The 13881-nt window shown below is 44.6% G+C and overlaps 1 protein-coding gene across 7 annotated transcripts in view; it reads left to right on the top strand.

The window, feature by feature from the left end:
- Window positions 1–13881, top strand: part of kifap3a (kinesin-associated protein 3a) — a 249575-nt gene that overhangs the window by 60589 nt on the left and 175105 nt on the right. For all 7 annotated transcript variants that reach the window (XR_015077662.1, XM_085982637.1, XM_085982636.1 and 4 more), the window contains one exon: window positions 13578–13676. Coding sequence is in view for 6 of the 7 variants with exons in the window: in XM_085982637.1 (XP_085838763.1) it covers window positions 13578–13676 (99 nt within the window). In the remaining variant the exon portion in view is untranslated. The remainder of the gene's footprint in view (window positions 1–13577; window positions 13677–13881) is intronic.

The raw sequence follows: 13881 nt of genomic DNA, 5'->3' as shown, positions 1-13881 counted from the left end.
AACAAATTGCAACTTTGTTTCCATTTACCTCAAATAAAAGGTTTGAGAAATAATTGCCACAGCAGCACCACGCCACATTAATTTCACTTAGTTGTAAATGACCAATGTTCTCCTTCAGTGATGGAATAAGTAACCAACAGAAAACTGAACAGTCACTTTTTTTTAACTATTCAGGGATCAGCAAGTATCACAAAACCAATCAGTTAAAAGACTATTGATCAAATAATTGCATCACACTGTTGTCGATCACCATTTATAACATCAAAAATATGCAAAAAATTACATGACACAGGAAAACAATTAGTAAACATACCCATAATATTGGTTATTTAATGTTGGAATTGCCTGCAAGAAATTTCCCCCTAACATAAGCTTGCTTGCCTTTCTGTTTAAAAGGTAATCTCCAAGCCCCACATCTACTTCCCCTCATCTCTCTTCACTTAGCCTCCGCACTGAGTGATTTCAATTTTTCCCTAAACTCCTTTAGTGCTCTCTCCTCTCAATTACTCATGCTTCTGTTCTCCCTCACTCTCACCTTTCATATAAAATTCCTTACCCATATCCATGACCACCTCAAACTCACCAAAATTTATGGCCTCTCTTCACCTGTTGTCTCAATCTCTAACAAAGCTATCTCTGACCACTTTGATTTTTGCTCTTGTTCCCAGCACAGCTATCACTTTCCCCCCACCCTTGCCGTTTCAATAGTCCCTATCTTTACTCCCTCAAGTCTGAGAGTCTTAAACGCAACGATATCCAGTGCAACAACAACTTGAATTTATATAGCACCTTTAATGTAGTAAAACATCGCAAGGCACTTATCAAACAAAATTTGACACTAAGCCAGATAAGGGCCTATTAGGGAGATTTTAAGGATCGTCTAAGAGGGGAAGAGATGCGGTGAGGTTTAGGGAGGGAAGTTGAGAGCTTAAGGCATGGCAGCCAATGGTGGAGTGATTAAAATTGGGATGCGAAAGAGGCCAGAATTGGAGGAGCGCAGAGACCTCGGAAGCTTGTAGGGCTAGAAGAGGTTACAGACAATAGAGAGGGGCGAGGCCATGGAGGAATCTGAACACTAGGATGAGAATTTTAAAATCAAGGCGTTACCGGACTGGGAGCCAATGTAAGTCAGCAGGCACAGAAGTGATAGGTGAACAGGACTTGGTGTGAAGTTACGCCATGCAGAGTTTTGGATGACTTCAAGTTTATGGGGGTTGCAAGGTGGGAGGCCGGCCACAAGACCATTGGAATAGTCAAGGCTAGAGGTAACAAAGGCATGGATGAGGGTTTCTGCAGCAGATGAGCTGAGGCAGGGGTGGTGACGAGTGATATTACGGAGGTGGACGTAGGCAGTCGAGAGGGTTTGGGGCCGAAGCTCAGCTCACGGTCAAATAGGGTGCCATGGTTGTGAACTGGTTCAGCCTCGGCCAGAGGCCAGGGAGAGGGATGAAGTTGGTGGCTAGGGAGCGAAGTTGGTGGCTAGGGAGCAGAGTTTCTGGCGGAGACCGAAGACAATGGCTTCAGTCTTCACTCTGTTTAATTGGAGGAAATTTCTGCTCATCCAGTACTGGATGTCTGACAAGCAGCATAGAATTAACATCCAGATAGAAAAGTACCAGGGAGTTCTTGCTGCTGTGGAGAAATTGTGTGTGAATGATAAAACTGAGCCTTTGTAGTTTTCAACTGGTTCTGTGTAGCTACAATAATCAGAACATTTACCAATCACTGTGAGGAAAGAGTAGTCGAAAAATACATTTATAGAATTGAAGCAGTGAATAAAAATTCAGTTAAGTTATTTGGGATAAAAGGCTTTTTTGTGTAGAATCATAGAAAGATACAGCGCAGAAGGAGGCCATTCAGCCCACCGTGCTTGTGCTGGCTCTTTGAAAGAGCTATCCAATTAGTCCCCACTCCCCTGCTCTTTCCCTGTAGCCCAGTGAATTTTTCCTTTTCAAGTATTTATTCAATTCCCTTTTGAAAGTTGTAAGAAGCCACACAACACCAGGTTATAGTCCAACAGCTTTATTTGAAATCACAAGCTTTCGGAGCGCTGCTCCTTCTTCAGGTGAAGTGGAGAAATGCATAAAGACACAGCTTATATAGTCAGAGAATCATGTCAGACGTTTACAGGTAACCTTTCCAACTGCCATTTATCACACCTCGGCAGAGAGATAATCACAGCAGTCAAAGGTGTGAATGGTGTCCAAACAGGTCAGTCAGGGAAACATTACATCAAAGAACAATGAGGTGGGGTCACAAGGGGTCAAATATTGCAGATGCTGGGGTCTGTATGAAAAACAAAAAAACAGACAAAAAACATTTTTTTTGGCTGGAAGTCACAGCAGGTCCGGCCGCATCTGTGTAGAGAGAACAAGCCAATGTCGACTCGAGTCTGGATGACCCTGCGTCAGGGGGTTACATGTAGCGTGACATGAACCCAAGATCTCTGTTGAGGCCGTCCTCATGGGTGCGGAACTTGGCTATCAGTTTCTGCTCGACGATTTTGCGTTGTCGTGTGTCTCAAAGGCCGCCTTGGAGAATGCTTACCCGAAGATCGGAGGCTGAATGTCCTTGACTGCTGAAGTGTTCCCCGACTGGGAGGGAATACTCCTGCCTGGTGATTGTTGCGCGGTGTCCGTTCATCCGTTGTCGCAGTGTCTGCATGGTCTCGCCGATGTACCATGCTCCGGGGCATCCTTTCCTGCAACGTATGAGGTAGACAATGTTGGCCGAGTCACATGAGTATGTACCATGTACCTGGTGGGTGGTGTCCTCACGTGTGATGATGGTATCTGTGTTGATGATCTGGCATGTCTTGCAGAGGTTGCTGTGGCAGGGTTGTGTGGTGTCGTGGTCGCTGTTCTCCTGAAAGCTGGGTAATTTGCTGCGAACGATGGTCTGTTTGAGGTTAGGCGGCTGTTTGAAAGCGAGTAGTGGAGGCGTGGGGATGGCCTTAGCGAGGTGTTCATCGTCATCGATGACATGTTGAAGGCTGCGAAGAACATGGCATAGTTCCTCCGCTCCGGGGAAGTACTGGACGACGAAGGGTACTCTGTTGGTTGTGTCCCGTGTTTGTCTTCTGAGGAGGTCTATGCGATTTTTCGCTGTGGCCCGTCGGAACTGTCGATCGACGAGTCGAGCGTCATATCCCGTTCTTACAAGGGCGTCTTTCAGTGTCTGTAGGTGTCCATCGCGTTCCTCCTCGTCTGAGCAGACCCTGTGTATTCGCAGGGCTTGTCCATAGGGGATGGCTTCTTTAACGTGGTTAGGGTGGAAGCTGGAGAAGTGAAGCATCGTGAGGTTGTCCGTGGGCTTGCGGTAGAGTGAAGTGCTGAGGTGTCCGTCTTTGATGGAGATTCGTGTGTCCAGGAATGAGACCGATTCTGAGGAGTAGTCCATGGTGAGTTTGATGGTGGGATGGAACTTGTTGATGTTATCGTGTAGTCTTTTCAGTGATTCTTCGCCGTGGGTCCATAGGAAGAAAATGTCGTCGATGTATCTGGTGTATAGCGTTGGTTGGAGATCCTGTGCAGCGAAGAAGTCTTGCTCGAACTTGTGCATGAAGATGTTTGCGTATTGGGGTGTGAATTTGGTCCCCATGGCTGTTCCGTGTGTTTGGGTAAAGAACTGGTTGTCGAAGGTGAAGACATTGTGGTCAAGGATGAAGCGGATGAGTTGTAGGATGGCGTCTGGAGATTGGCTGTTGTTGGTGTTGAGTACTGAGGCTGTCGCAGCGATGCCGTCATCGTGGGGGATACTGGTGTAGAGTGCCGAGACGTCCATCGTGGCGAGGAGTGTTCCTGGTTCAACTGGTCCGTGGGTGCTGAGTTTCTGTAAGAAGTCTGTAGTGTCACGACAGAAGCTGGGGGTTCCCTGTACGATGGGTTTCAGGATGCCCTCGACATATCCAGAGAGGTTCTCACACAGGGTTCCGTTGCCTGATGCGAAAGGACGTCCAGGTGTGTTGGCTTTGTGTATCTTTGGGAGGCAGTAGAAGTCTCCCACGCGGGGAGTACGTGGGATGAGAGCATGTAGGATGCTTTGAAGGTCTGGATCGAAGGTTTTGATCAGTCTGTTGAGTTGGCGGGTGTGTTCTTTGGTCGGATCTGCGGGTAACTGTCTGTAGTGTTCCTGGTTGTCCAGTTGTCGGTATACTTCTTTGCAATAGTCCGTTCTGTTCTGTATGACGATGGCACCTCCTTTGTCTGCTGGTTTGATGACGATGTTGCGGTTGGTCTTGAGAGCGTGGATGGCGTTGCGTTGTGCTCGGGTGACATTCTGGACTGCCTTGTGAGTGCGGCTGATGAATCTGGCGTTGATGCACCTCCTGACAGCTTGAGCATACATGTCAAGCTTAGGGCAGCGACCCTCCGGAGGGGTCCAATTTGACTCTTTCTTCTTCGGTAGCTGCACTGCGGATCCCTCTGTCTGCTGTTCCGGATCATTGATTGTCTCATTGGGTTCGCTGCTGACATCTTGGGATTTGTGGAAGAATTCCCGGAGCCTCATTCTCCTGATGAATTCCTCTGTGTCTGCCGCGAGACCGATGTGGTCCATTTTGGTGGTGGGGCAGAAATTGAGCCCTCGGCTGAGAACTTCAATTTCGTCTGGTTGAAGGGTGTGGTCGGACAGGTTGACGATGGATTTCCCTGTGGTTTCAACCGTGGTACCGGGGGAGGCTTGGTTGCTGCTGCTGGTGATGCCAAGTTTCTCAAGCTTCCTGTTCTTGGTGTGCATGTAGGTAGCGTAGTTCCGTTGCCTTGTTTGTTTGGCGGTGTCTCGTAGCTGGTCTGCGTCCTGAGCACAGGCTGAGAACATGGACTCCATCTCGGTTTCGAGGTTGCGGCGTCTGCTGTAGAGCTGGTGTACGAGATGGTTGAGGAGTGTGCGAGAGGTACGACGGCAGAGTCTCTCAGCGTAGTCTGTGTTGTAGGTCGACTTGAGTGGGTTAGTGATCTGTAGTCCTTTCGGGATCTTGTCTGCTTTCTTGCATCTCTGTAGAAACTTGATGTCTGTGTCAATATGCGCGATCTTCTTGGAGATCCTCTCCACTTTGAGCTGGCAGTTTGTGGTGTCGATAGTAGTCATGGTGTGGAGATGCCGGAGTTGGACTGGGGTGGACAAATGTAAGAAGTCACACAACACCAGGTTATAGTCCAACCGCTTTATTTGAAATCACAAGCTTTTGGAGCGCTGCTCCTTCAGGTTAAGTGGAGAAATGCATAAAGACACAGCTTATATAGTCAGAGAATCATGTCAGATGTTTGTTTTGTCTGTTTTTTTGTTTTTCATACAGACCCCAGCATCTGCAATATTTGACCCCTTGTGACCCCACCTCATTGTTCTTTGATGTAATGTTTCCCTGACTGACCTGTTTGGACACCATTCACACCTTTGACTGCTGTGATTATCTCTCTGCCGAGGTGTGATAAATGGCAGTTGGAAAGGTTACCTGTAAACATCTGACATGATTCTCTGACTATATAAGCTGTGTCTTTATGCATTTCTCCACTTCACCTGAAGAAGGAGCAGCGCTCCGAAAGCTTGTGATTTCAAATAAAGCTGTTGGACTATAACCTGGTGTTGTGTGACTTCTTACATTTGTCCACCCCAGTCCAACTCCGGCATCTCCACACTTTTGAAAGTTACGATTGAATCTGCTCCCACCAACCGTTCAGGCAGTTCACTCCTTATCTGAGGAAGGACGTTCTTGCCATGGAAAGAGTGCAGCGAAGATTCACCAGGCTGATACCTGGGATGGCAGGAATGACGTATGAGGAGAGATTATGTCAATTGGGCTTATACTCACTGGAGTTTAGAAGATTGAGAGGGGATCTCATCGAAACCTATAAAATTCTGTCAGGTCTGGACAGACTAGATGCAGGAAGGATGTTTCCGATGGCCGAGGAGTCCAGAACCAGGGGTCATAGTCTAAGGATAAGGGGTAAGCCATTTAGGACTGAAATGAGGAGGAATTTCTTCACCCAGAGAGTGGTGAACCTGTGGAATTCTCTGCCACAGAGGGCGGTGGAGGCCAGTTCATTAAATATATTCAAGAAGGAGTTGAATATATTTCTTAAGGCTAAAGGGATCAAGGGATATGGGGAGAAGGCAGGGACAGGGTACTGAATTTGGATGATCAGCCATGATCTCATTGAATGGCAGAGCAGGCTCGAAGGGCCGAATGGCCTACACCTGCTCCTATCTTCTATGTTTCTATAACTTGCAGCGTCCTTTTTTTCCTTCCTATCGCCTCTGGTTCTTTTGCCAATTAGCTTAAATCTGTGTCCTCTGGTTACCAACCCTTCTGACACTGGAAACGGTTTCTCCTTATTTACTCTTATCAAAACCCTTCATGATTTTGAACACCTATTAAATCTCCCATTAACCGACTCTGCTTTAAAGAGAACAACCCCAGTTTCTCTATATAACTGAAGTCTCTCATCCCTGGTATTCTAGTAAACCTCCATTGCACCCTCTAAGACCTTGACATCCTTCCTAAAGTATGGTGCCTAAAATTGAACACAATACTGCAGCCGGGGTCTAACCTGTGTTGTAAAGGTTTAGCATAACTTCCTTGTTTTTGTACTCTATGCCTCTATTTATAAAGCCAAGGATTCTGTATGCCTTTTTAACAGCCTTCTCAACTTGTCTTGCCACCTTCAAAGACTCAAGTACATATAATCCCAGGTCGCTCTGTTCCTGCACCTCATTTAAAATTATATCATTTAGTTTATATTGCCTCTCCTCATTCTTCCTACCAAAATGAATCACTTCACACTTCTGTGTTAAATTTCAACTGCCATGTGTCTGCCCATTTCACAAATCTGTCTGTGCCCTCCTGAAGTATGTTACTATTCTCATTGTTTACTACATTTCCATGTTTTGTGTCATCTGCAAACTTTGAAATTATTCCTAGTATATCCAAGTTCAGGTCATTTAAGAGCATTGGTCCCAATATTGACACCTGGGAGACACCACTGCATATTTCATGCAGTCTAAAAATCAACCGATCACCACTACTCTATGCCTTCTATCCCATAGCCAATTTTGTATTCACGCAGCCACTACTCCTCTAATCCCATGGGCTTCAATTTTGGTAACAGGTCTATTATGTGGTAATTCATCAAACACCTATTGAAAGTCCATATACACAACATCAACCGCACTACCCTCTCCGTTACTTCATCAAAGAACTCAAATCAAGTTAGTCAAACATGATTTGCCTTTAAAAGATCCGTACTGGCTTTCATTTATTAACCCATGTTTTTCCAAGTGCCAATTAATTTTGTCCCGGTTAATGTCTCTAACAGTTTTCCCACAACCGACATTAGGCTGGTTGGCCTGTAATTGCCAGGTTTATCAGTCTCCTTTTTTGAACAGGGGTCTAACATTTGCAGTCCTCCAGTCCTCTGGCACCACTCTCGTATCTAAGGCGGATTAGAAGATTGTGGCCAGAGCCTCCGCAATTTCCACCCTTACTTCCCTCAGCAACCTAGGGTGCATCCCATCTGAATCTGGTGACTTTTCTACTTTGAGCGCTGCCAACCTTTTAAGTACCTCCTTTACCTATTTTTTTAAAAAAAATCAAATTCAATTTCTCTACTACCTCCTCCTTTACTGTGATATTGGCAGCATCCTCTTCAGTGAAGACAGATGCAAAGTGCTCATTTGGTACCTCAGCCATGCCCTCTGCCTCCATACGAAGATCTCCCTTTTGGTCCCTCATCGGCCCCACCCTCTCTTGACTACCCTTTTACTATTTATATGTTCATAAAAGACTTTTGAATTCCCTCTTGTGTTACCTGCTGATCTATTCTCATACACTCTCTTTGCCCCTCTTATTTCCTTTTTCAGTTCTCCCTTATACTTTTTGTATTCAGCTTAGTTCCCAACTGAATTATGAACACGACATTTATCGTAAGGTTTATTTTTCTGTTTCATTTTAATCTTTATCTCTATTCAGTCATCTAGGGAGCTCTAGCTTTGGATGCCCTTCCTTTCCCCCTCATGGGAATCTTTGAACTATTTTGAAGACATCCCATTGGTCATTTACTGTTTTACCTGCTAATCTTTGATTTCAATCCACCTGTGCCAGATCCCTTTTCAACTCACTGAAATTAGCCCACCTCCAGTTGAATATTTACATAAAACATAGAAGCTAGGAGCAGGAGTAGGCCATTCGGCCCCTCGAGCCTGCTCCGCCATTCAATGCGATCATGGCTGATCATCCAAATTCAGTACCCGGTCCCTGCTTTCTCCCCACACCCCTTGATCCCTTTAGCTTTAAGAAATATATCCAACTCCTTCTTGAATATATTTAATGAATTGGCCTCTACTGCTTTCTGTGGTCGAGAATTCCACAGGTTCACCACTCTGGGTGAAGAAATTCCTCCTCATTTCTGTCCTAAATGGCCTACCCCTTATCCTTAGACTGTGACCCCTGGTTCTGGACTCCCCGACAATCGGGAACATCATTCCTGCACCTAGTCTGTCCAGTCCTGTCAGAATTTTATAAGTTTCAATGAGATCCCCTCTCATTCTTCGAAACTCCAGCGAGTACAAGCCCAATCGACCTAATCTCTCCTCGTACGTCATTCCTGCCATCCCAGGTATCAGCCTGGTGAATCTTTGCTGAACTCCTTCCATGACGAGAACATCCTTCCTCAGATAAGGCGACCAAAACTGCACACAATACTCAAGGTGTGGTCTCACCAAGGCCCTGTACAACTGCAGCAAGACATCCTTGTTCCTGTACTCAAACCCTCTCGCTACGAAGGCCAACATACCATTTGCCGCCTTAACTGCCTGCTGCACCTGCATGCTTACCTTCAGCGACTGGTGCACAAGGACACCCAGGTCTCGTTGCACTCCCCCTTCTCCCAATCTATTGCCATTCAGATAATAATCTGCCTTCCTGTTTTTGCTACCAAAATGGATAACCTCACATTTATCCACGTTATATTGCATCTGCCATGCTTCTGCCCAATCACCCAACCTGTCCAAATCATCCTGGAGTTTCTCGGCATCCTCCTCACAGCACACACGCCCATCCAGCTTTGTGTCATCTGCAAATTTGGAGATATTACATCTAGTTCCCTTGTCTATATCATTATTAATATATATTGTGAATAGCTGGGGTCCAAGGACCGATCCTTGCGGTACCCCACTAGTCACTGCCTGCCACTCGGCAAAAGACCCGTTTATTCCAACTCTTTGCTTTCTGTCTGCCAACCAGTTCTCTATCCAAGTCAGTACCTTGCCCCCAATCCCATGTGCCTTAACTTTACACGCTAATCTCTTATGCGGGACCTTATCGAAAGCCTTCTGAAAGTCCAAATACACCACATCCACTGGTTGTCCCTTATCTATTTTACCAGTTACATCCTCAAAAAATTCCAGTAGATTAGTCGAGCACAATTTACCTTTTGTAAATCCATGTTGACTTTGTCCGATCCTGTAGCTGTTTTCCAAGTGCTCTGCTATTACATCTTTTATGATGGACTCTGGCATTTTCCCCACTACCGATGTCCGGCTTACCGGTCTGTAATTCCCCGTTTTCTCTCTACCACCTTTTTGGAATAGTGGGGTAACATTTGCTACCCTCCAATCCATGGGTACTGTTCCAGATTCCATCGAATGTTGGAAGATGATCAGCAATGCATCTACTATTTCTAGGGCCACTTCCTTAAGTACCCTAGGATGTAGATTATCAGGCCCTGGGGCTTTATCGGCCTTCAATCCCATCAATTTCCTTAACACCATTTCCCTATAAATACTGATTTCTTTTAGTTCTTCCCTTTCATCAGACCCTATGTTCCCCGACATCTCTGGGAGGTTATTTGTGTCCTCCTTTGTGAAGACAGAACCAAAATATGTATTTAATTGGTCTGCCATTTCTTTGTTCCCCATTATAAATTCCCTTGATTCTGACTGCAAGGGACCTACGCTTGACTTCACCAATCTTTTTCTCTTCACATATCTATAAAAGCTTTTACAGTCAGTTTTTATGTTCCTTACAAGCTTACTCTCATATTCTATTCTCCCCTTCTTAATTAATCCCTTTGTCCTCTGTTGAATCCTAAACTGCTCCCAACCCTCAAGTTTACTGCTTTTTCTGGCCAATTTATATGTCCTCTCCTTGGATCTTATGCTGTCCCTAATTTCCCTTGTTAGCCACGGTTGAGTCACCTTTTTTGTTTTATTTTTATGCCAAACTGGGATAAACAAATTCTGTAGTTCATCCATGCGGTCTTTGAATGTTTGCCATTGCCTATCCACCATCAACCCTTTGAATGACATTCCCCAATCAATCCTACCCAACTCGCGCCTCAGACCATCGTAGTTTCCTTTATTTAAATTCAGGACCCTAGTCTCTGAGTCAACAACTTCATTCTCCATCTTAATGAAGAATTCGATCATATTATGATCGCTCCGACCCAAGGGGCCTCGTTCAACAAGATTGTTAATTAATCCTTTCTCATTACATAATACCCAGTGTAAGATGGCCTGATCTTTGGTTGGTTCCTCGACATATTGGTCCAGGAAACCATCCCGTAAACACTCCAGGAATTCCTACTCCACAGTATTGTTACTAACTTGGTTAGCCCAATCTATATGTAGATTAAAGTCACCCATGATGACGGCTGTGCCCTTATTGCACGCTTCTCTAATTTCCCATTTAATGCCATCCCCAACGTCCGCATTACTGTTTGGCGGTCTATATACCACTCCCACTAACGTTTTCTGCCCCTTGGTATTTCTCAGGTCTACCCATACAGATTCCACATCATCAGAGCTAATATCCATACAATTGTGTTAATCCCTCTTTAACCAGTAATGCTGCCCCACCTCCCTTTCCTTTTTGCCTATCCTGAATATTGAATACCCCTGGATGTTGAGTTCCCAGCCTTGGCCACCCTGGAGCCATGTTTCCGTAATCCCAATCAAATCATAATCGTTTACCGCTATTTGCGCAGCTAATTCATCCACCTTATACGAATGCTCCTCGCATTAAGACACAAAGTCTTCAGGTTTGTTTTTTTAAAGCTCTTAGACCTATTAGAATTATTATTTACTGTGGCCATGTTTGATTTAAAGCGTTGATTTCTCTGACTGCCACTTTTGTTTTTCTCCTTGCTATCTTTTGCTTTTATCCTTGTTTCCCTTTCCTCTGTCCCCTTGCTCAGGTTCCCAACCCCCTGCCATTTTAGTTTAAACCCTCCCCCAGAGCACTAGCAAACACTCCCCCTAGGACATCAGTCATATTTTCATATTTCTTGTCCTTTTCTATAACTACTCTAAACCTAATATTGTGATGATTGTTTCCAAAATATGCTCTCATTGAAACATGCTCCACTTGCCCCACTTTATTTCCCAGAACTAAATCCAGCACTGTTTCCTTTCTCATTGGGATGGAAACATACTGATCAAGAAAGTTCTCTTGTACACCTTTTAGGAATTCCTCTGTCTCTTTGCTCTTTACACTGTTATTTTCCTAGTCTATATTAGGACAATTGAAGTCCCCTATTATCCCTACTCTAAAGTTCTTGCATCTCTCTGTAATTTGCCTGCAGATTTGCTCCTCTATCTCCTTCCCACGATTTGGTGGCCTGTCGTATACACCCAGTGGTGTAATAGCTCCTCAGTTCTAACCAAATAGATTCTGTCTTTGAACCCTCAAGTACATCATCCCTTTCTGGTGCTCTAACAGTATCTTTGATCAATACTGCTACCCTGACTCCTTTTTTCCCTTCCTATCTTTCCTGAATACAGGAATATTAAGTGCCAATTCCTCCCCTTGTTTGAACCAGGTCTTGGTTATTGCCACTATATCATCCCACATGGCTCCTTGTGCCTGCAGTTCACCAACCTTATTAATCGCATCCCGGGGATTTATGCACATGCGCTCTAAACCCATCATTGTCTCTTCGCAGTTCCTTCGTCTGATCTCTCCTATTTCTGAACTACTCCTTATTCTAACGCCGTTTGTCTCTCCCAGTCCTCCGTGCACCTTGTATTTCCTCTCTAATGCGTCATCCTGGTGTTCCTCCCCCCGCTAAATTAGTTTAAACCCTCCCCCATTATCACTGAGGGGGGGATTGATGTTTGATGTCTTTGATTTTAGCCTTTGATGTTAAGGCCAGATTTGGTCAATAGGCCAGACCTGAACCATAATGAATGGTCAATTATTAAGGTGCTGGTAAATGAGTACTTAATAGTGGGGGAAAAACACCCTGAACAGTGACTGCTTCAGAAAGAATTGCAAGTTCACTGTTGGAAGTTAGGAGGAAGAGAAAAAAAAACTTTATGATCATGTAAAGGAGGAAGAATAAAACATAAAATATTTACACCTTAAACAAATATTCCAAATGGACCATGGGTGGTAGACTATCTCCTAGTTTTCAGTCCTCCCTGCAATTCTGAACAGGAAAGAAGTTAACCCCAGCTAGCTGCCTGGTTACCTCAATGGTGGTTATGATCCTCCCTGTCTGCCCACTGCAAAAGTAACTGAACATAGTGGGCTGGATTTTGATACTGGAGGCGGGACTACAACTTTTGGGGTTGTAGTCCCGCCTCCATAGAGTTGTGGCTAACCCATGCGATTTTCACTAGATTGACCTTGTTGAGCCTGCCCAGTGGGCTCAGCAGGCCAATTAAGGGCCACCCGGCAACAGGTGATGTCACAGATTGACATTTCATCTGTCAAGAGCTTTTGACAGATGAAATATCAGCGTTTGACAGCTCTTTGAAGCTGTCGAACACTGACAATCTGTACTCCAAGTTAATTCCTTCCTCTCAAGCTGATTTAGAGATCTCTCCAGAACAGAAAGCTGAATGCTGCAACTTTTGACAGCTCGCGGCCATTCTGCTTTCTGTGCCGGTGAGATGAGGGACTCCCGAGACCTGAAGGAAGGAAGCTGTAAAGGTAAGTAAAACTTATTTAAACACTTTACACACACCAAACACACTTACCTCTGCACTCATGCACACATCACTCACCTGAACACCGGACATCTCGAACCCTTCAGCCCGACTGTCCGCCTCGCTAACTTGACGTGGTTTGGAGCCATCGGGAATCCCACACTTCAGGGATAAAAATAGGGATTAGGTTAAAAACTGCCTGTTAACTACCTGTTAACAGGCAGTTAATTGGCACTAATCAATCCCCTTCCCGCCTCGGGGAGGAGGGTCCCAGCACAGGTCGGGTATCCGCCTCCTTTGAAACTGGCATGGAGGCAGGATGGGTTCGTGCCCCCCGATTTCGCAATTTTAATCCCCCACACGCCTCCAATCCCGCCTCAAAGGCCCAATGAAAATCAAGCCCAGTGTGTTTAAAAGTACAGTGCAAAATTAGATGTGATTCAGCTTACTTTCTTTTTAAGATAAAGGGGTGTTTTATATTGAAAATTCTTCCTAATACAGTACCTTATTTAAATGAAGACTGCAATTTTCCTATTTTTTTGACTGATTAAATAATATATCATAAAGATGGTACATTTATATTTATGGTATATTTAATCACACTGAAATTAATTTAATGGAAATGTTGATGATTCCTTAACTTTAGCCTTCACTTGAAGATGATGCTGATAACCAAATACTGAAGAAAGATTATGAGAAAACGTACAAGAAATATCAAGGTTTAGTTATCAAGCAGGAGCAACTGTTGAGAGGTAGGTGGTGCTGGTTTAAAAAGAGTAAGTTGCTACAAGACATAGCAGTAGGATTAAGGAATTTCTGATACTCAGTCATGCTCACTTCTAGATGTTGGAGAAGATTTCCTGCATTAGTTTTTTTTAGTGAAATCGAACTTTTCTTCTGTACGGACATTTATGGTTTTGTTAGAAATAGAAATCTCCTCTATGTTCTGATGTAGCT

Source organism: Somniosus microcephalus, chromosome 3 (genome assembly GCF_052327205.1).
Source record: "Somniosus microcephalus isolate GS21.2 chromosome 3, FLI_Smic_1.0, whole genome shotgun sequence".
Classification (NCBI taxonomy): domain Eukaryota; kingdom Metazoa; phylum Chordata; class Chondrichthyes; order Squaliformes; family Somniosidae; genus Somniosus; species Somniosus microcephalus.
This window is presented reverse-complemented; position numbering and strand designations above follow the sequence as displayed.